We start from the raw sequence: 23,844 nt of genomic DNA on the forward strand, positions 1-23,844 counted from the left end.
CATTCGTATTAAAATATTTCCAGGTGTTTCCTGGTGGATATGTTCCATTCCATATCTTTAGATAGTAATGAGGTTGTTGAATAGCTTTTGATAACAGTATCACATTTAGTCCAAAATTGACCTACATCTATGGTTCATTGTAGAATAGAATTATAGGCTGTTTGAGAAAGAAATACTGAATTTCTGTATGGAAATACAAAATGTTATTTCTTGTTTTTGTTGTTGTTTTGTGTATGTGTGATACTTTATTAGAAAAGTTTGCTTTAATTCACCTAAGAGTCTCTCTTTAAGGACTTTTTTCCAATAGAGATGTTACCAACTTGCATGGGAATTAGGAACATGCGTGTCTTTTTTTAAAATTGTAGTAAAAATGTATATAACAAAACACTTGCCATTTTAACATTTTTTACATGTACAATTCAGCGGCATTATGTTCATTATGTTGTGCAACCATCACCACTATCAATTAAGAATAAGAAAAATAAGTTTTTGTTTTACCTTCATTTATTCCCTCTCTAATGCTCTTCCTTTCTTTATGTAGATTCAATTTTCTGACCTATATAATTTTCCTTCTCTTTGAAGAATTTTTAACATATCTTACAATCAGATCTATTGGATACATATTTCCTCAATTTTTGTTGGTGAGAAAGTCATTATTTCTCCTTCACTTTTGAAGGATAATTTTGCTGGATACAGTATTCTAGGTTGGTAGTGGTTTTTTCTTTCAACATTTTAAACATTTTGCTCCACTTCATTCTTGCTTGCAAGGAGCCTTGGTGGCACAGTGATTACAGTGCTCAGCTGCTAATCAAAAGGTCAACAGTTCGAGCCCGCTCGGGAGAAAGATGTGGCAATCAGCTTCCATAAAGATTACAGCCTTGAAAACCCTATGGGGCAGTTCTGCTCTGTCCTACAGGGTTGCTATGAGTCATAATCGACTCAGCAGCAGTGGGGGTTATTCTTGCTTGCATGGTTTCTAAGGAAAAGTCTGATGTGATTCTTATCCTTGTTCCTCTACAGGCAAAGTGTGTTTTTCATTATGGTGTCTTTCAAGGTTTTCTTTTTGTCTTTGATATTCTGAAGTTTGAATATAATATGCCTAAGTATAGTTTTTTTTTTTGTATTGATCTTGCTTGGTGTTCTTTGAGCTTTTTGAATCTGTGATTTGGTATCTGTCATTAATTATGGAAATTTCTCAGCCATTATTACTTCAATTTTTTTTGTGTTGTTGTTGTTGTTCCTTTTTGCCTTATTCTCTCTCATATTTCCATTGTGTGTATTTTACACCTTTTGTAATTGTCTCACAGCTATTGGATATTCTGTTCCATTTTTTCATTCTTTTCCACCATTCATTCCCATTTTTCACTTTAGAAGTTTATATTGGCATATCTTCAAGCTGACTGATTCTTTCTTCATCCATGCCCAGTTTGCTTATGAGCCTGTTCAAGTTATTTTTCATTTCTGTTAGTTGTGTTTTTTTTTTTTTTTTTAATTTCTAGCACTTCATTTTGATTTTTTTTTAGAGTTTCTGTCTCTGCTTGTAGTATCCATTTGTTTTTGCATGTTGTCCACTTTTTCTGCTATGGCTCTTAGCATATTAATCATAGTTATTTTAAATATTGGTCTGATAATTTCAAAATCTCTGCCATATCCAACTGCTTCTGATGCTTTTGTCTCTTCAGACTGTTTTTTGTCTTTTAGCATCCCTTTAGAAACCATGCAAGCAAGAATAGAGTGGAATATAATATTTAAAATGTTGAAAGAAAAAGTACCCCATCCTGGAATACTGGATCTAAGAAGAGTTGTTGATTTTCAGTTTGTTCAATGTTTTCCTTGTGAGGACGGGAGTGATGACCTCCAAGTGCTTGCCATGTTGAAACTGAAAGCCGGCTATTAAGTTTTATAGATGTTGTTTACCAAGTTAATTCCCCTATATTCCTAATTTGGTGAGAGCTTTTACAGAAATGGGTTTTGGATTTTATGGAATGCTTTTTCTACATCAAGTTACATAAGTATGTGATTTTACTTTTTTAGCGTGTTGATATGGTAGAGAACATTGATTAATTTTCAAATGTTGAACCAACCTTGAATATTCTGGAATAAATCTCACTCGGTCAGAGTGTATAGTTCTTTTTAAATTTTCATACATTGTTGGATTCAATTTTCTAGTATTTTATTGAGGATTTTTGTGTTGTAAGTGCATAAGAGGTATTGGTCTTGATTTTGTTGATTATGTCACCTTGGTGTGGTTTAACATGTTCCTCAGTCCTCTATACTTCTGTAAATTGGTAATTATAGCTACAGGTTTGATTAGCATCAGGTTTGATTTTAGCAAAACCACTTCATGTTCTTTCATGAGGAGGCACAGAATGTCGGGCTAACGTGTGTGTGTACATGTGTGTGAGTGTATGATGTTAGCAACCGTTGTTCACCTACTTTCTGGTTACCCAGTGGTACAAGTTGAATAGAGATGGCAGAGTAAATGTTTGATTCTTTCCCTTTAATTAATGGTTTTGAAAATAAATTAATTAGTTCCATAGCATCCATTAGTGGTGACAGTTATATATTTTTAAAAAGTATTATGTAATTATGAATTCATAGATGCAAATATATTTGATTGTTTCAGTACATTGCAATCACTGTCCTTATTAATACTTAAATTATTCCATGTTTGGCTAGTGGGAGTTCCTCCAAGTTGTTTCCAGAGTCTCTTCCACTACCTGTCTGTCAGTTGGTCGTATTGTGGTGGCTTATGTGTTGCTGTGATGCTGGAAGCTGTGCCACTGGTATTTCAAGTACCAGCAGGGTCAGCCATGGTGGGCAGGTTTCAGTGGAGCTTTCAAACTCAGACCAGGAAGAAAGATCTGGTGATATATTTCCAAAAATTATCCAGTGAAAACCTTATGGATTACAACAGAACATTGTCTAACTTCTTGCTTTGGACACATCATCAGCAGGGATCAATCGCTAGAGGAGGGCGTCATAATTTGGTAGTAGAGAGCCAGTGAGGTCATGGGAGACCCTTGGTAAGATGGATTGGCACAATACCCACAATGATGGATTTGAATATGCTGGTGTTGTGAGGATGGAACAGGAGCGGGCAATGTTTCTTTCTGTTGTAGGTCCCCATGACTCAGAGTCACCTCAATGGCACCTGACAACAATAACAGTAATTTTAATAGCAAGGAAGCTAGCTGGTATGACAGGATATCCTAGATTTATCTTTTACATTTTCTTACTGATACCAGGAATTATTCATTTCTTCAAGGAAGCTTCTTCCTTTTTGTGGGAAATATTTCAAGACCACCATTTGGCCACTATGGGTACTTCTAGCTACTGGAATAGTGGTTGTTTCTAGGACTTTTCAGTGGCTAGAACTAGGAAATATGTTTTTATTTAATTTTCGTTTGTTTTTCAAGATAAAGTATATTATGAACTTCTATTGATACTTCCAATTCAGTTTCAAGAGTAAAGGCAAAGTTTTTAACTTCTGTCTTATGACTGTATCTTCTCTTTTCCACACAGAGGATTCTGGTTCTCAAAAGCACTTGCAGTGATAGAATTATAACCAAATGAAAACCAAACCCATTTCCACTGAGTTGATTTTGACTCATAGCAACTCTGTAGGACAGAGTAGAATTGCCACATAGGGTTTCCAAGCCTGTAATCTTTATGGAAGCAGACTGCCCATGGGGCGGCTGATGGGTTCAAACCACCAACCATTTAGTTAGCAGCTGAGTGCTTAACCACCATGCCACCAGGGCTCATTAGAATTACAGTACCATATAATTAGTTGTTTACTTTATCCTTTATTATTGAATAAAAAACCAGAAAACCAAACCTGTTGCCGTCGAGTCGATTCTGACTCACAGTGACCCTATAGGACATAGTAGAATGGCCCGTATAGTTTCCAAGGAGCACCTGTTGGATTTGAACTGCTGACCTTTTGGTTAGCAACCGTAACACTTAACCACTATGCTACCGGGGTTCCTTATTATTGAATACACAGGTTCATTTGTTCAAATTTATTTTTCAGGATTGCTTTTTTTAAATTTAAATTTTGTTGTATACTTATGAAACAATACTCGGTTCCAAATTGAAATCAACAGATCAGGGTATATTTAGAGAAGTCTAGCTTCTTCTGTCCATGACTGTCCTCTATCCTACTTCCTCATTCCCTCCCTGTATGGATAACAATTAAAATTTTTAAATTGTATATCATTTCATTTTTTTAAAGTTAACATACACCTTTTTTTTCGAGATAAATTGCACCATACTCTACACAGTTTTCTACCTTGCAAGCTTTTTTTCCCCTCTAAAGTTTATTTTTTTGTGGTTGAGAATATACACGGCAAAACACACCAATTCAACAGTTTCTGCATGTACAATTTAGTAACATTGATTACATTCTTTGAGTTGTGTGACCATTCTTATTCTTCTGAGTTGTTCCTCCCTGATTAACATAAACTCACTGTCCCCTAAGGCTCCTATCTAATATTTTGAGTTGCTGTTGTCACTTTGATCCCATGTAGAGTGTTGTTAAAAGAGCATAATGCTCAAGGCAGACCTTTTTTACTGATTAAGCTAAACTATTGTTTGGTTTTAAGATGACTTCAGGGGATATTTTTGGTTTAGGTTTAAAGATTATCTCAGGGCAGTAGTTTCAGGGGTTTATCTACCCTGCATAGCTCCAGAAAGTCTAGAGTCCATGAGAATTTGATTCTGCATTTCCCTCCTTTTGATCAGGATTCTTCTATGGAATACTGTGCACACTTTTTATAACTTACTTTTTCACTTAACGGTATATTCTGGAAATCTTTTTATATAATAGTATCTAGAGATAATTCCTCGATCATTTTTGCAACTTTATAGTACTCTGTAGTATGGATATACCATAGTTTATTCAACTGGTTCCCTATTGAAGGATATTTGGGTTGTGTTTAGTCTTTTGCTATTATGAATAGTACATGTCTGTTTGTATTTTTGCCGTTATATCTTTGGGATAGATTCTTGAAAATGGAATTGAGGGTCAAAGGATAAATACACACGTAGTTTTGCGATATATTACCAAATTACCGTCAATAGTGGTTATACCATTTTGATTCTCACTAGCAGTACATTCTCAGATATTTTCCATCTTACAAATGAGATTTGCCAGTGTATTTTCCTTAATGATACAGTCCATGTCAGGTTTGGGGAGTGATCTCTTTATTGTCTGCAAGAGTTTGTGGGGAATTATTTTAGGGTTGGTAGATTTAGCAAAAAAATAAATACAGGACTCTGATAGATTTTGAATTTCTGATAAGAAATAACTACTTATTTTAGAATGAGTGTACCCCAAGTATTGCATGGGATATACTTATATTAAAAGTTATTTGATACTCATATGAAATTCAAATTTAACTAGATATCCTGTACTTTGTACGGCAACCCTATCTGAAGTACTTTTAGAACCCTATAGAAAAATATTTATGTAAAACTGTTTGGGCCTAGTATTTCCGTTATGAGAAAAAATTTAAAACTACTGAATTCAGTTTATTTACTAAACATGGCACTGATCAAATTCTCTCTTTTTTCTCGTGTTTATTTTTACAAGTTGACTTTTTCTCAAAATTTATCCTTTTATTTAGGTTTTCAAATAATGTTATCCTATTATCAGATTAATATCTGTAGCATTTTTATTTATGATAGCTTGTGCCTTCTCTTTCCCTGTCTTCAAATTTGATTAATATTACCAGAGTTTTGCCTGTTTATTAATCTTTCCAAGCACAGACTTTTAGCCTTTATTTTCCCTACTGTATATTTCTTTTCTGTTTCTTTAATTTCTGCTCTTTTCTTTGTAATTTCTATCCTTAACCTTTTTTGGATTTATTCTGTTTTTCTACTTTCTTAAATTGAATGCTTAGATCACTGATTTTAAAGCTTCTTTTCAAATGTACAGGCAGTCCCTGGGTTATGAATGTCCAACTTATGGACAACTTGTACTTAAGAACAGACTGCCATAAAGCCAATTACAGTAAGTCCCCAGGTTAAGAACGTTTGACTTACGGGTGACTCGTACTTAAGAATGGACTGCCATAAAGCCTATTATATTAAAAATTTGAGTTAAATACAATGGTTTGTAGTAACAAACGCATGTATTACTTTGTGACACTCATAAAAACATTTTGCGGTTTGGAAGTATTTTATATGCATAGAAAGGTAAAACATATACTGTATACTAAGACAAATATTTGACTAACTGATGCTGAATAAGAAATGTATGTACCTGTTCCACCTTACCTACAAATTTGACTTAAAACAGACCTATGCGGTGGTAACCTGGGGACTGCCAGTGAGGATTTCAAGGCTGTAAATATTCCTGAAGTACCACCTTAGTTGCATTTCACATAATAAGGTGGAACTGTGGTTAAAGCTGCTAACAAAAGGTTGGCGGTTTCAACCTACCAGCTGCTCCCTGGGAGAAAAGAACTGGTGATCTGCTCCCATAAAGATTTCAGCCAAGAAACCCTATGAGGCGGTTCTGTTCTGTCCTATAGAGTCTGTGAGTGGGAATCAACTTGATGGCATGCAACACACGTGTTTTGTTCATTTCCAAATATTTTTAAAAATTCATTGTCATTTTTTTTCTTTGACCTAAGAGTTTGAAAGGGTATTTTAAAATTTCCAAATGTAAGGTTTTTTCCTTATATTTTTGGTGGTGGTTTCTTACTTTATTCCTTTGGATTCAGAGTATGTGGACTGTATGCTACTCCTAATCTTTGGAATTTATTGAGGTTTGTATTATGGCATAGTGTGTTGTCAATTTTTGGTAAATAAATGTTCCATATGCACTGGAAAAGAAATGTGTATTCTCTGATTATTTGCTTCAGTATTCTGCACTTGATCCATGTTGTTAATTGAGTTGTTCAAGGCTTTTTAAATTCTCATTTTTTGTTCGTTATTTTTCTACTTGATCTATTAATTTCTGAGACTGGTGTGTTAACCCCTTGCTATGATGATGGATCTATTTTTCTTTAAATATTTGGAATCTTATTATTAAGTTCATATAAATTTCAGATGTCACATCTTGGTGAATTGAACCCTTTGTCATTATAAATTATCTCTTCACTTTTTTTGTCTGATTAGTACTGTTACACAAGCTTTTTGTTTGTTTAGTATTTACATGTTATAGATCTCTTTCTTTCTTCTTACTTTGAACTTCTCTGTATTTTTATGCTTTAGGTGTTTCTCTTATAAATAGCAGATAACCAAACCAAACCGGTTGCCATCCAGTCGATTCGAGCTCATAGTGAGCAACCTATACGACAGAGTAAAACTGCTCCATAGGGTTTTCAAAGAGTGGCTGGTGGATTCAAACTGCCAACCTTTTGGTTAACAGCCAAACTCTTAATCACTGCGCCACCAGGGCTCCAAATAGCAGATAGCTGAATGTTTTTTTTTTTTTTTTTTTTTTTTTGATCCTGCCGGACAATCTTTGTTTTTTAACTGGACCATTAATTCATTTGCATTTTATGTAACTACTGATATATTTAAATTTAAATCTACCAGTTTATTTGTGCTATTTGTCTCACCAGTTCAGTTCTCCTTTTTTTGTCCTTTCTTACTGTGATCAGTGAAATAGTTTTATTAATTTGTTTTCCCCATACTAAAGTAGAAGTTAAACATTCATATTCTATTCAAAGTCTAATATTATTCAATACTTTTACCTTTCCCCAAAACAGTACTAATACTTTAGAGCACTTTATCTCCATTTACTCCTCTCCTGACTTGTATGCTATTGTGCTCATGTGTTTTTATCTATTTTTAAAACCTTGTAATATCTTATTGTCACTGTTTTATGCCATCGATAATCATTTCTATTTTCCCACATATTTACTTCCCCCCTCCCCTTCCGTCTTCCAATCAGACTTACCATCTGAAATCATTTCCTGCTTTTATAAAGTACAGCATTTGGGTGTTCTTTAAGTGTAGGTCTGCTGGTGGTAGATCTCTCAGTTTTTGTTTGTCTGAAAGCTTCTGTATTTCTCCTTCATTCTTAATGGTATTTGTTGCTGGGTACAGAATTATAGTTTAGCAATTATTTTTCTTTCAGCACATTGAAGATTTTATTCCACTGCCATCTGACTTCCAATGTTGCTGCTGTAGCCACCTGTCTGTCATTCCTTTGAAGGTGATTTATCTTCTTTTTTTCCTGGCTGCTTTTGGATTTTATCTTTGGATTTTAGCAGCTTAACTATGATGTGTCTAAGTATGAAAATCTCTTTATTATGCTTGGAATTTTTTGGGCTTCCTGAATCAGTGGATTGAATTTTTTTATCTTTTCTAGAAAATTCTCTGCTATTATCTTAGTATGTTTTCTATTGTCTTTACTTTCTTTTCTGTGTTTTCCATCACTTTGTCTCTCCATGCTATACTCTGGATAATTCATATTTGCTTATTTTCTCTTTACCTGTATCTGATTTGCTAGCAAGCCGTCTATTGAGTTCTAGTTTCAGTGTTATTGTACTTTTTATTTCTAGAATTTCCTTGGTTGTTTTTCAAATCAACTATGTCACATTTTATAGTTTCCTATTCCCTTTAGGTACTTCTATGTTTACCTTTTATTTTTTGAAAACATATTTAACACATCTTTTTTCGGTATGCTTGCTCTTTCTTTTTTTTCCCCTGTTCATTCATACTCATTATATCTTGTCCTGGTGTTCCTGTTTTATATATGAAAAAAAAAAATTCTAGGAATTATTTGAGGCCTCCAATGAAGGTATTTCATAGAGAATTTGCCTTTGTATTAGCAGTCAAATGTTGCTGGGAGGTCAGGTAAAGGGGATTTGCACTGAGCCTTTTTGTTTTGTTCCTGGAAGCTTTGCTTCACCCCCAACTCTGTCTCTTACCCCAAGGGTCACTGCTTAAATTTTATTTTAGAGAAGTCTTCCTTGAATCCTCAATCTCACTGAAGTACTTTCTTTTTTATTCTTTTATTGTTCTCTGTACTTTTCCCTTATATATTTATTCTGTAATTTTACATTTGTTTATGTAACTTTTCATTATCTGTCTTCTATAAAACAAACTCCATGAGGTCAGGAACCATATTTCTTTTGTTTACCACTATATATGTATTGTTTATAGCATAGTATTTGGTATAGTGTAGGTACTCATATGTGCTGAATGAAGGAATATAGAGCCTAAATTAGAAGAAGCTATACTCTGTGGGGTGAGGAAAGATACTAGTTTACAAGTATTTACTGAGCACATATTCATTTAAGTAGCACTGTATAAGACCCTGAGGGAGATTTATAAAACTTGGTCTTTGTCTTTTAGCAGCTCATTGTCTAGTTAAGAAGGAAAAATATATGCATAACTATTATTTAAATAACAATACAAATTAATATTGCCACACAAAGTACAATAAAGTATTTTGTTAAGCAATAAACATATGATCATTATGTAATAAAAATACATTTAGTGGTGTTGGAGTTACATAAGAAATGCAAAACAGTCCCTATACACAAGGATCCTAGACTTTGGAGGGGTTACTCATATATTAGATTAAATTAGATAACTAATGATATGAACAGATAAATAAGAGTCAGATGACTTTATTTTAGTTTGAGGGAAGATGAACAGGAGGATAGGTTGCTTTGGTCCAGGGTAGTAAGAGAAGGACTTATTCAGGTGATAAAGACTTGATCTCTAATGATGGAGAGGATTGGAATAGGTGAAAGGGAAAGAAAAAGGCATTTCAGATGGGTGTGCTGTTGTTAGGTGCCGTCGAGTTGGTTCTGACTCATGGAGACCTAATGTACAACAGAATGAAACACTGCCTGGTCCTGCACCATCCTCACTATTGTTATGCTTGAGCCCATTGTTGTAGCCACTATGTCAGTCTATCTCTTTGAGGGTTTTCCTCTTTTTCGCTGACCCTGTACTTTACCAAGCATGATGTCCTTCTCCAGGGACTGGTCCCTCCAGATAACATGTCCAAAGTGTGTGAGAAAAACTCTTGCCATCCTTGCTTCTAAGGAGCATTCTGGCTGTGCTTCTTCCAACACAGATTTGTTCGTAAGTCTTCTGGCAGTCCATGGTATATTCAGTATTCTTTACTGATGCCATAATTCTAAGGCGTAAGTTCTTCTTCAGTCTTCCTTGTTCATGGTGAGTATTAAAAAAAAGACTGTTATGAACGAGTATTGCATATTTAGGGAATCGTGGGCATACTAGTGGAGAATGTACACTCGGGAAATTAAGGCAGAATCAGATTGAAAAAAAACCTTAAATATCAAGATGATATAGTAGTTGGATTTTGTCATATAGACAGGTGTACTCTGTTGGAAATATTAGATAATGCTTGTGGGTTTCATCAGCCTCTTTGGAATTGATGCCCAGTAAGCAGATCAGTGAGTACTTGCTGGAATGTTCACTATAAAAACGTTTATAATATGTGACTTGTTAATGTGCCACACACATTTTTCAGAGTTTTATGTGGTTTATTTATTTGTTTTACTTTTGCAGCATCTCCCACCTCTGTTTTTTTTGTTTTGTTTTGTTTTGTTTTGTTTTAAAATAAGTAGGAAAATTATGAGAGTACCAAGACATTTGTTGTAGATAGTATAGGGCCCCTATGAGTCGGAATCAGTTCGATGGCACACAAGAGCAACAACAGCAGCAGTAAGATTTTTAAAGGCACAGTAACACTTAAGAATAATCTAAGTTGCCATTACAGTTCTTTAAACCAGAATGGGAAGGAAAAATATACCTTATTTTCTAACCTTTTAGAGCACTGTTAAATTAAGAAACAGTTTTGATTTATAGAGGAGCCCTGGTGGCATAGTGGTTAAAGCCCTTGGCTGCTAACCAAAAGGACGGCAGTTTGAACCCACCAGCTGCTCTACAGGAGAAAGATGTGGCAGTCTGTTTCTGTAAAGATTTACAGGCTTGGAAACCCCTTGGGGCAGTTCTACTCTGTCCTATAGGGTCGCTGACTTGGAATCGACTCGACGGCAGTGGGTTTTAGTTGGTTTGACTTACAGATCTCAATTTTTATCACATCAGAGCATGTGTCCGTTTAACAGCATATATATTTTGAGGTAGTGACCCTCAAATTGACAAGATGTATCTGATATTGTGCTAAATTTGGTTTAAAAAATTAGCTCTTTTTAAAATATGGAATATACAGATGTAAATGTTTATGGTTGAATTGGTCACTTAAATTGAAAAGAATATGTAATACAGGTTGGTATCATTTTTAATCAACATTTTAATTTTATTAAGTGTCATTTTGAAATAAAAAGGTTTCAGATTTTACATTCGACTTACTTTTTCAGAAAGAAAATATAATTATGATTTAGAAAAATGAAGTGTTTTTCCTCACAGTGGAAGTGTGTTCACTAATAATTTACCATCTTCACATAAAAGTTGCATATCTAATAAGATTGTTTTCATTTATTTGTTTAGAAATAATAAAATTTACTCCCTTGCTTCCCGATATCGTTTAATATATTCTTCAATAATGCTTATTAAATTTTTATGTTGGTCAATTTGCAGGTGAATTATGTAACCTCATTACGCTGGATGTAGCTCACAATCAACTTGAACACCTTCCAAAGGAGATTGGAAACTGCATACAGATAACCAACCTTGACTTGCAGCACAATGAACTGCTAGACCTCCCAGATACTATAGGTATGAGAGGAGAGAGAAGACATTGATAGTCATTTATAGCTGTCTGGATGTTAAGAAGACTAGTTTTAATCCATTTTGGTAATTAAAGGACATTAAAATTGAAAATTATCAAAGTAGTAAAACTTCTAAAAGATAGTATCTTAAAATTGCCTTTTATTTTCATTTCCTGGCAAAGGGAAAAAAAAATAGATTTTAGGAATAGAATATTGAGTTAAAAGTATGTCCCTTTCACAAGTGAATTTTCTGCTTTTGCTTATTTCAGAATGTTGCATGCTATTGTATGGAGTTTGGTCCCTTCTTTTACTAAAGTAGACCACAGGGAAAAATAAAACCAATGCTGTTTAGTTTTTAAAACACGACCAGTATAGTTTCAAGTTTGTTCATCTGTAATATTGAGGAGGCAAGAGATGTTTTGAAGTGTAAAATGTGTTTCCAGGACTTAGCGAAACTGCAAAATGTCTAATTGAGCTAATTGCAATATAGTCTATGTTAAATAGTCTTGTTCAAATGTCATAAATTTATACAAACAGTAAATAGAATTTTAAAAAATCTCAATGCCTTTTTAGTTATTGGTGTGGCATAATGATACTATAATGCTTATTTGGAAAAATTAGATCTGCATTTATATAATATTTTCATTAATATTTCAGAGGTTGTATTACTAAACCCTTTGAGACCTATGAAGATACTGTCTTCCTCTAGAAAGATGTTTGTTTGCTTCTGTCAGGTACCCATGGGGGACCACTTTAATCCATCCATGTTCAATGCTTGAGATTTTTCTGATCCCTTAAGTGATTCAGATATAGGCTGTAGAACTAATTGAAGGGCTCTTTTACTTCCAGTTTACCCTTAGTACTAGGGTGCTGCCCTTTAGGATCCCTATCTGAAGCAGCTTATTGATTACTAGAGTCCTCACCCTTGGCATAGTATAGCTGCATAGTATTCCATTGTATGAATATATTATACAAAGCACTAAATTTTGGATTTTATTAGTTCAACTGTTTTTTTTCCTTTTAGTTTTTCTAACTCATTAATTTATACTTTTTTGTAGGTATTCCTTTGTTATCTATTCTCCTGTAGTTTATATTGGACTTTTACTGTCTTTCTTAGGTATTTAAATCATTTAAAAAATTTTTTTCTTTGTTCCTGTATTTTTAGTTAAGATTTTGCATTTTCTTTTGAGTACTACTTCAACTGTGCCCTGGAAATTGTGATGAACAGTTTTTTCATTATCATTATAAATGACTTATTATTTTAATTTGTATTTCTTCTTTGACCTAATAATTTTTATATTTGCACATGTAAGGGGCGTTTCTTTTTCTGAGCTTGTTATTTCTTGTCTAGTTCTTGAATAGTATAGCTTAAAATGAAAAAACAAACACAAACATCACCTATCCTGGAGAGTTGGTGGTACTCTTGCTGCAGCTGCTCTGCTATCTTTTCCCAGCGCTAAAGAATTTTGTCCTAAACTAACAACTGAACATCAGATCTTATTAATATCACCTTATAATTACTTTCCCCCAAACCACTTTATTTCCTTGCCTTTTCTTTTTTTCTTATAAGTAGATAGGTGTGTTTTCACCCCTTTTCTTTACTTAACATGAACACTGCTGGACTAGCTATCACTCCTTGAGAGTTGTTTTGTGCCGTCGAGTTGATTTTGACTCATAGTGACCCAGTGTGACAGAGCAGATCGCCAACTCTTTTCTCCTTCAGAGCAGCTGATGGGTTTGAACCACTGGCCTTTAAGTTAGCAGCTGAGCGTTAACCATTGTGCCACCAGGGCTCCTGCATTGAGAGTTGATGTTGTTGTTATGTGCCATTGAGTTGATGCCAACTCATAGTAACCCTATAGGACAGAGTAGAACCTCTGGGGTTTCCTAGGCTAAAATTTTTACAGGAGCAGATGGCCAGATGTTTTCTCCAGTAGAGCCACCTGTGGGTTCAAGCCGCCTCCTGTTCAGTTATCGGTCAGGTGCTTAACCACTGTGTCACCAGGGCTCCTTACCTTGGCAGTAAACACTGCCATTTACTTGCAGTCTGAGCAGTACCAGGATCACTGACAGTTCATAGGATGTGAGGAAGAGGCAGAAGGAAATGGGGAGGGGATAGTTGGTTGTGCTTAAGTGAGAAGGTGCTTAAGAACATATTTATAGTTTCTCTAATTTAGCCATGGAGCCCTGGTGGCGCAGTGGCTAGGAGCTCAGGCCGCTAACCAAAAGGTTGGCAGTTTGAATCCACTGGCTGCTCCTTGGAAACCCTGTGGGGCAGTTCTACTCTGTCCTGCAGGGTCACTATGAGTCAGAATCAACTCGACGGCAACAAGTTTGGTTTCGGGTCTTGGTTTAATTTAGCCATAGTCTTGCCTTGTTGAAGAGTAAAGAGTATATTTTCTTTCATGTAAATATTTTCTAATTCAGGAATCAGCTGTGAACAGAAGAAAATATTTAGCTTCATTTCAACAGTCATTTTGTTTCAAACAATGTACCTGATATCCTTAAAGCTTTCTGGGATATATTGTGATTTTATGAAATCAAGGGGGAAAAGTATGAAGTAGGAAAAATATTTTGCTGTTTATTTCTATTCAAAATGAGATAAAGAGAGAAATATGCAACAAGACCTTGGGTTCTAGGGCTTGAGCACAGAACAATTCAGAGAGGTTGTTTTGTTGCACTGGGTTCTGAAGAAATGTTACAGTAATTATGGTTACATCAATAAATAGAGCTTTAGTATTTAGGTTATAGGTAATTACAGTGCAGTTTCTACATGACTTTTTTTAATGGTGATATTCTTTGGGTTTTTGACATTTAAGAATTTATGTATTGCTTGTTTTTAGTTTAATATTTCTGGAAAAAATAATTGTACTTTTGACATTATTTCATCTCTAGGAATGTGTGTCCTCCTGATATTTTACTACTTTGTTAAAAAAGATTAAGACCATTAGAGTGTTATTCAAAAACTATACTGAATTAACCTAAAGATCCTAATTATATTTGCTAAAATTGAAAGCATCTTATTTTAATTCATAACAACTTGATTTAGCCACGTTTAAAAATCTTACAGCATAAGAAAGCAAGCTGTCAAAGCGGAACACAGAACAATTTACAGTCAAGTGTTAAGCACTTAAAAGCTAAATGTCAGTGATTGGCAATGATCAGTCTGCATTTATATACACAGAAGCTCAGCAACATTGATGTTCTTAGTTGTGATGGCTCAACATTAAAGCAAGCTATGGCCTGATTTCTAGGTTGCGGTTTAGTTTGTGGTTAAACCGCTTAATGAAAGAAGGTTAGAGTTGAAACCACTGTGGGGGGTGAATCACAGTAAATGCCAGACTTCTGACATCAGGGTTTTTTTAGACATAAGAGAGTTTTGATATTTCAGTCTTAATTTTTTTAACCTTTTTTTGTTTTGCTGAGAAAAAAACATGTTGTTAAAATGTGGATAACTCTTTGAATATGCCATACTCTCAAGTAAATGATCAGGCCTTTGCACATGTGGATTTCTGCATCTGAATAGCATATTCTCATAGATTACATTTTTAAAAGTTCAGCCCCCTCAACTTTACCAATAAAGAAAGCGAGAAGAAGAGAAGGAGAGAGGGAGAAAGAAAGGATGGAAGGACAGAAGGAAGAAAAGAAAAAGTTTAAACCAAGGTCCAGGAAAATTGGAGCTACCATTTTTCTAATTTATATTGCCAATAATTTTGGTGCTAGATAATGTCCTAAAGCAGTTTTACTACACATCATTGTAATTTTTAAATTCTAGAAATCTGTTTTGGAGTCCTTGGGTGTTGCAAACAATGCACTAGGCTGCTAACTGAAAGGTTAGAGGTTTGAGTCCACCCAGAGGCACCTCAGAAGAAAGGCCTTGGTGATCTACTTCCTTCCAAAAAATCAGCCATTGAAAACCCTATGGATGACATTTCTACTGTAGCACACATGGGTTCACCATGAGTTAGGATCAGCTTGACAGCAACTGGTATATGGTATATTCTGATTTTAAAAGAGTTATTTCGCTTTCGGAAGAGAGGTTTCAGAAGTCTGGTACTATATACTGGTCTTCTCAGTTGATAAACGTTTAGAATTTGGTTACCATACTATTTGTTATTACTAAAACTTTTAGGACTGGCTAAAAGAGTTCAATGAGAAAAAAGTATTTTAAATACTATATTCATCTATCTAATGTATCCTACTGTAAAGAGTGATTGAATGAGACAAGTCAGTTGATGGAGCAAAATTATTAGGACTTTTCACAATTAGTAGGCCCTTTCCTCTTCTAGCAGACTTCAAAGACCCCTTAGTGACTTCATTTCAGCCATTTTATCACAGTGGAACAGCTTTTTTTTTTGCGTAGGGAAAGCAGTGGTATGAAAGAGAGAAAGGGATGGTCCTGTCTACTTATAGTTCTTTTTAAAGGTTTCTTCAGTCTCTGTCAGACCAGTGAGTCTGGTCTTTTGTTTGTTTTTTTCCTGTGAGTTTGGATTTTGTTCTACATTTTTCTCCAGCTCTGTCCAGGACCCTCTACTGTGATCCCTGTCAGAGCAGTCAGTGGTGTAGCCGGGCACCACCATCTAGTTGTGCTGGACTCAGTCTGGTGGAGGCTTTAGTAGTTGTGGTCCATTAGTCCTTTGGACTAATCTTTCCCTTGTGTCTTTGGTTTGCTTCATTATCCAACACTTCATCAGACAGTGTTCTGCTGCTGTTCATAAGGTTTTCACTGGCTAATTCTTTTCAGAAGTAGACTGCTAGGTCCTTCTTCTTAGTCTGTCTTAGTCTGGAAGCTCTGCTGAAACCTGTCCGCCCTAGGTGACCCTGCTAGTATTTGAATACCAGAAGGTGTTCATGAGAGATACTGGTCTGTAATTTTCTTTTTTTGTAATGTCTTTGCCTAGTTTTGGTGTTAGGATTATGCTGGCTTCATAGAATAAATTCACAAGTGTCCCTTTTCAGTGTCCTGAAATAGTTTGAATAGTACTGGTGTCAGCTCTTCTCTGAATGTTTGGTAGAATTCTCCAGTGAAGCTATCTGGGCCAGGACTTTTTTTTTTTTAATTACCTTTTCAATCTCTTCCTTGTTGTGGGTCTTTTCAGATTTTCTGCCTAAGTTTGTGTTAGTTTAGGTAGGTAGTGTGTTTCTAGAAATTTGCCTGTTTCCTCTAGGTTTTTAAAATTGTTGGAGTATAGTTTTTCATAGTACTCTGTTTTGATCCTTTTTATTTCAGTTTGACCTGTTGTAACATCCTCCGTTTCATTTCTTATTTGGGTTATTTGCATCCTCTCCTGTTTTTCTTTTGTCAGTTTGGCCAGTGGTTTGTTGATTTTGTTGATCCTTTCAAAGAACAAACTTTTGGTTTTGTTGATTCTTTCTTTTAGAATCTAGAATTAGAGTTCTATTTATGTTCTTTCTATTGTTTTTCTATTCTCTATTTATTTTGTATTATTTCCTATTTTCTGGTGAGTGTGGGCTTCTTTTGCTGTTCTCTTTCTGTTTGTTTAAGTTGTATAGCTAATATTTTGATTTTGTCCCTTTCTTCTTTTTTGATGTGTGCATCTATTGCTATAAGTTGACCTCTGAGCACTGCCTTTGCTGTGTCCCAAAGGTTTTGGTATGATGTGTTTTCATTCTCGTTTGAGTCCATCCTTGATCTCTTCTATTACCCGCTGGTTTTTAAGCAAGGTGTTATTCAGTTTCTGTGTTTTTTATTTTTTTCTCCTTGCTCTTCCTGTTATTAATTTCTGCTTTTAGGGCATTGTAATCAGAGAAGATGCTATGTATTGTCTTAGTGTTTTGGATTTTTTTTGAGGATTTCTTTGTGGCCTAAGTTATGGCCTATTCTGGAGAATATTTCATGTGCATTGGAAAATATTGTATACTTCGCTTCTGTTATGTGTTTATTGCTGTCATTCTTTAGTGCTTTTTTTTTTTTTTTGGTGCTGACATTTTCCTTGTTCCTCTTATTTTCCTGTGCTGAGTTCCTTTTGTTTGTGAATTTTCTTTTCGTTTCTTTTGTTTTTGTAGATTTTCTTCACTGAGACTTTGTTTTTCTTTATTTTGATGGGTAGGTTTGTTATCTTTCTTTGTGGTTACCTTGAAATTTACCCATATCTTCCTAGGTTTGAACCAGTCTTTTATGACTTGGTAGTGTCTTGACTTTCCATTCGAAAATTCCATACCTACCATTTATTCCCCCTTTTCTTGTTCTGACGTTATTGTCATTTACATATTGACCTCTCTGGTTCCCTGTTGTAAGTCTTTTAGTTTTGTTTTATCCTTGAGAGTTCATTACCCAGGTTGGTATCTGGCTGATGCTCTCCTGTGTCCTTGATTAAGGTAATTGTCTGATGTTGGTTCTCTAACCAGAGGACTCTCTTTAATAATTCTTGTTAAGTTTGGTTTAGTTTTTACATGTTCCCTTAATTTATGTTTACCTAGAAATGTCCTAATTTCACCATCATATTTGAGTGAGAGTTTTGCAGGATATATTACAATTGGTTGGCAGTTTTTTCTCTCAAGGTTTTATATATGTCATCCCATAGCCTTCTTTCCTGCATGGTTTCTGCTAAGTAATCAGAGCTTAGTCTTATTGTTTTCCCTTTGTATGTGACTTTTCATTTTTCTTGAGCTGCTCTCAGGATTCTTTGTCTTTGGTGAGTGTGATTGTGATATGTCTTGGTGACTTTCTTTTGGGGTCTATCCTATATGGTTTGTTTGATGATCTGCTTTTCATGTTTCATTATATTAGGGAAGTTTTCTGTCAGCAGATCTTCAAAATGATTCTGTATTTCCCATTTTCTGCCCTATTTCTGTAACTGATCACATGCAAGTTTTTGCTCTTTGTTGTATCCCACATAGTTCATAGGTTTTCTTCATTCTTCTCTCTGATTTTTCCTCAAACAAAATGGTATCCAAGGATTTGTCTTCAATTTCACAGATCCTGTCTTCTCTTGTTTCAAATTTGCGCCTAAAACCTTCTATTGTGTTGTCCATTTCTGAAATCTTGTTGTTTATCTTTTGGATGTCTAATTGCTGCTTTTGTATGATTCCTGATTGTTCGTTTATTTTGACATTTTGTTCTTGTATTATTTTTCTGAATTCTTCCATTATTTTGCCTGTGTTTTCCCTGTATTTTCCTTGATTTCATCTATTTTTTCCTTAGTTTTGTCAATGTTTTCCTTCATCTCTTTCCTAATCTCTTGGAGAGCCCTGAATATTAGAATTTTGAATTCCCTATCAGGTAGTACCAGTGCTTTTTCTTCTGCCAGAAGATCATCTTGTGTTTTATTTTGGTCACTTACTGGAGCCATCCCGTCTTGTTTTTTTAAATGTTTTGATATTTTTTGTTGTCTCTGATACAGTCAGGAATTATTTTCTTCATTTATTGATTGTTGGTTTGTTTGTTTAGTTCTGCTTTTTTGTTTTATTTAGTTATGTCTGCGTGGGCAAGGCCGGGTGTGTTTTGTTGCTTGCTCCCCTATCAGCCCGATAGTTCTCACCACCTTGTCCATGTGGGCAGGGCCAGTTGCTCGGCTATGGTGCAGCAGGGCAATGCGGGGGAGGGAGGGTGGAGATGGGTCATTTGCAGCACAAACTGGGGCTCTCAGGGAGGATCTGGGTGTGGTGGTGCAGGGTCCGAGGGTCCAGAGGTCCGTGTCTGTCCTGCTGTTTTGGGCGTGGTGCTCGGTAGGCCAGGGACATTGGGGTCAGGGGTCTGGAGGTCCGCATCAGTGCTGCTCTGACCCGTGACACTCAGCAGCACAGGGCCGCAGAGTGGCATGGGGTGGGACCCTGGGTTCCAGATGTCCGTGCAAGTGCCATTTAGGGGAATGGCACTCAGTGCAGAGAGGCAGGAGGGAAAGGAGAGGCCGTGATGTGCAGAGCTAAGTGGGAAAAAGAAGAGTGATAAACAGAAAAGAAAAAATTAAATAAAATGGCAGCATGTCGGATTTGGCTGGTGGGAGTGAGGCGTATCTGGGGAGGCCGTGTGCCTGTGGCTCTCTCGTTGAGCAGTGCAGCACAGTGCATCTAGAAGGGCAAGGGTGGCACACAGGGATAGATGAGTGGGAGAAAAGAAAGGAAGGAAGGGAAAGAGAAGAAACAAACAAAAACAAGAAAACAAAAATATGGCACTGAAGGAGCCAGCCATTGGCGGCAGGGTGGAAGTGAGATGTTGGTGAGTGGGTGTCTCTCTTGACAGACGATATGGCACATCCTGTCAGGAAGGGGTGGAGGCAGCACAGGGCCTAGGTGGGAGGGAGAAGGGAAAGAGAAAGAAAAATAAGAAATACGGCATTGAGGGAGCTGGTGGGTGGGGCAGGGTAGACCCAGGGAGGACATGGGCTGGTGGCTCTCTAGCCAAGCAGTGTGGTACTGCTCATTGAGGAGGGGCGGGAGCAGCACATGGGCTAGGTGTGGGAGAAAGTAAAGGAAGGAAGGGAGGAGAGAGAAGAAACAAACAAGCAAATAAATAAAAGTGTGGCGCTGAGGGAACTGTCCACTGGGGGTGGGGTGGAACTGGGGTCATGGCGCAGTGGTGTCTCTTGCCAGGCGGTGCAGCATGGCCCATCAGGAAGAGGCGGAGGCAGTGCAGGGCCTAGGTGGGAGGGAGAAGAAAAAGGGAGAAAGCAGACAATAAAGAAAAATGGAAAATATGGTGCTGGGAGAGCCCGCTGGTGAGGGCAGCGCAGACCCAAGGAGGCCATGTGCCAGTGGCTCTCTAGCTGAGCAGTGCAGCATGGCCTGTCTAGAAGGGGCAGGGGCAACACACAGGGCTCGGTGGACAGGAGAAAGGAAGGAAGGGAAAGAAAGAGAAGAAACAAAAAAATGAAAATAAAAATACAAAAACGTGGTGCTTAGGGAACCAGCCATTGGGGGTGGGGTGGACCTGGTGCGGCAGTGAGCCGGTATCTCTCTGGCCCAGCAATCATGGCTTATTGAAAAGTGGCAGAGGCAGTGTACAGGGCAGAAGGATGTGGGGTGGGAAAGCTTGTACCTCTGGTTACTAGGTCCTTTGTCTCTCGTTGGGGGCTCCAGGAAGGTGCCTTCCTGTACTCCCTGTTTGGGGGTTGTTGGTAGCTGTGTTCCAAGATGGCGAACCCATACTGTGTTAGCTGGCAGAGGGCCTCCACCCCATAGCTCTCCACATTCTCTGTTCTCTGTAGTTTCTTCTTCCATTCAGTGCTTGATCTGGTTCTTTATCCCTTGATTTGATGCTTAGGTTTCCAGGATTGACGTTTGTATCTGTTTTACGTAGTTTTTCATGTCTTTGCTGCAGAGGGACAGCATGGTGCTTTTGTCTATAGCACCATGTTGGCTCCGCCAGATAAATAGGATCTTGATAGACTGGCCAGGGAAAGCTTATGAACAAATATGTTGGACCCAGTATGGAATAAAAATGCATTCCATGAGCACCACAGTATGGATAGTCAAACAGCATGGAGGTAAGAATGAGCATGATATGCTTCCACGTCAAAGAGGAAACAAGCTAACTGGAGTGAAGTCAGTGAAGATCTCGAAGAGAGATTATTTGTCAGGGAGCCAACTGAATTTGATTCTAGCTCTGCCACTAACTTCCTGGTCACTTTGAAGTCACTTCATAGTATCTTACCCTAAAGGCCATGCTGAATTATTCTCAGATGGCTCTTATTGCTGCTTTTGTAGTATCATTCTCATCTCTTGTTGTCTTTTTATCAAATGTCACAGGATGGCTATCTTAAACTTCAGACCCCAGAACTCTTTTTCCACAGTTTAATAAAGCCCATGGCTTACTTTATAGAGACAGATTACACCTCACAATGTAAATGTAAACTGTCCAAATTTCCTATCTCTTCATTTTTCTATTTTCCTAATCTTTTTTTCATTCCCTCCTATTCTTAGCAGTAGATGTATTTCTCCTTTTCAAGATTAACTCTTCCAGCTTCTTTTTAAAGCCAGCTTTGATCCTTCCTGCCGAAAATTTTCTCTCTCTACTCTAAACAAACTGTTTTGTTCATTCCTTTTTTAGGTCAGTATCATAATCTACTAAGTATTATAGTTATTTGTGAAAATGTTTCACTTACTGGACTATAAGTATCTTGAGAGAATGGATAGACTGTGTCTTATGTTTAGCATTGTGCGTTTGTACAGCAGTTACACAGTAAGTATCTGGATTGGTAGGGTGGGACTGTATCATGTAGAACCTTAAAAGCTAGCAAAGAGCATTTACATTTGGTACAATAGGAAATATGGAGCCTCAGAAAGTTGTTTTTAGTTTCAATTTTTTTTTTTCCTCAAGGGAATAAAAGGATAGAAATCTGGATTTACCCAAAATCATCATAGAGTGGGGTTGAGTGAAAGAAAATCTAGAATCTTCAAGGCCAGCAAACTCTCTCGTAATAATTTTGGTTTGAGGTGATGAAGGCAGGATTGGAGAGGGGACAGATATGTGAAATATATTTTAAGAGCACAAATAGAATTTGATGACTGACTTGGAGGGAATGGAACTGATATTAGAAAACATTTTCAGTTAATGAAATAAGTACAGTATATACTTCTCCCCTTTTCATAAAATATAATTTTACAGAATGGAATCTAGCTCTTTAATCTTTCTCAATTTTTGCTTCATTATAAACTTCCAGCAAACATCAAATGTGTACTATGTACTTGGCTCAGTACTAGGTTTCTGGCACTAGAGAACTCACTAGGGTCTAAAAAGGATACAGACATGAAAATAAACATTTGTAATATGGTGTGACCCTTTGATGATGAAGACATTGGTACTGTGCTTGTTGGTGAACCCTATTCAGGATATGGAGAGGGGGATGGAACTGTGACACAGAATATAAAGTTAAGCAACTTAAATCCAGGAAACTTAATTTGGGAATTCTAGAATAAAATTTCTGGATTTTTTTTTTTACTCTTCATTATGCAGATGGTATGTACTGTCTGTAGGTATTTTCCCCCCTGGTCTTTTCATTGTTAGGATGTCAGGTGTTCCCAGCTATAAAACAGATAATCTTAGAAAGCAGAAGTCAGTAGAATAGCTGTAACAATTCAATTTGAAGGGTTTTGTCATGAATAGTGCAGTGTCTCTCGTAGCCTGGTTGAAACATAGTATATAAGGAACCCCTGTAGACTCATTCAAATATAATTTGCAGAAAATTACCTTAATTATGAGTTCATTAGTACTATATGGTCACTCTACAGTAAAACTTATTTTGACATATTGACAAACTGCTTTACAGGTGTTTTAAGATTGGATTGCTCTAGAATTAAAGGCTAGAATCGAATAAGTTGTCTGTATAGAAGAAGAGAACATTTTAGTCAGGAGCTGTAAAAATTAGCCATTTTTGAATCATACTGTCATCTAAAATTTCTCATTCCTCATTTACCAAGGGAAATTTTACCCTCAGCAAAAGTTTACAAAGTAGACATCATTTTTAGATTTTTGAACCAATATAGTGGACTAATCTAAGAATTATCTGAATGAGACATAATTTTTTTAGATTTGCTTATTTTCATGTGAGATTTAGCTTGTAAATACTGCCTTTTGATTACGCTGTCTGAATGACATGCTAAAAGGATTTAAAAAGAAAAAGCAGCATTTCTGAACTTTCAAAGATAGTTTGCAGATTTTAAATCTAGATTTACAGAACATTTCCAACTTGATATAAACATATGTAGTCTAAAATGCCATTAGAAAGATGTACATCCAGATGGTGCCTGGCTACCACCACTGAATGCTCTGACCGGGATCACAACAGAGGGTTCTGGACAGAGCTGGAGAGGATGTAGAACAAAATTCTAACTCACAAAAGAAGACCAGATTTACTGGCCTAAAGGTGACTGGAGAAACCCTGAGAGTATGGCCCCCAGACACCCTTTTAGCTCAGTGGTGAAGTCACTTCCGAGGTTCACCGTTGAGCCGGAGAGTGGACAGCCCTATAAAACCAAATGGGACTAATGAGGCACAGCAGTCCAAGGACAAGGACTAGAAGGCAGAAGGGGACAGGAAAGCTGGTGATAGGGAACCCAGGGTTGAGTAAGGATGGTGTTGATGTGTTGTGAGGTTGTTAACCATTGTCATAGGGCAACATGTATACTACTGTTTAATGAGAAACTATTTTGTTCTGTAAACCTTCATCTAAAGTGAGAATAGCAGCACAATTGTAAGAGCGTAGTCAATGTC

General features: G+C 36.5%; 1 protein-coding gene across 2 annotated transcripts in view; it reads left to right on the forward strand.

Annotated features, from left to right (window-relative positions):
* SHOC2 (SHOC2 leucine rich repeat scaffold protein) overlaps positions 1–23,844 on the forward strand; it is a 98,729-nt gene that overhangs the window by 42,280 nt on the left and 32,605 nt on the right. For both annotated transcript variants that reach the window (XM_023729938.1, XM_004374846.2), the window contains exon 3: positions 11,542–11,679. In XM_023729938.1, coding sequence (XP_023585706.1) covers positions 11,542–11,679 — 138 coding nt within the window. The remainder of the gene's footprint in view (positions 1–11,541; positions 11,680–23,844) is intronic.

The sequence above is a fragment of the Trichechus manatus genome, unplaced genomic scaffold, assembly GCF_000243295.1.
Source record: "Trichechus manatus latirostris isolate Lorelei unplaced genomic scaffold, TriManLat1.0 scaffold00031, whole genome shotgun sequence".
In the NCBI taxonomy this organism is placed as follows: Eukaryota; Metazoa; Chordata; class Mammalia; order Sirenia; family Trichechidae; genus Trichechus; species Trichechus manatus.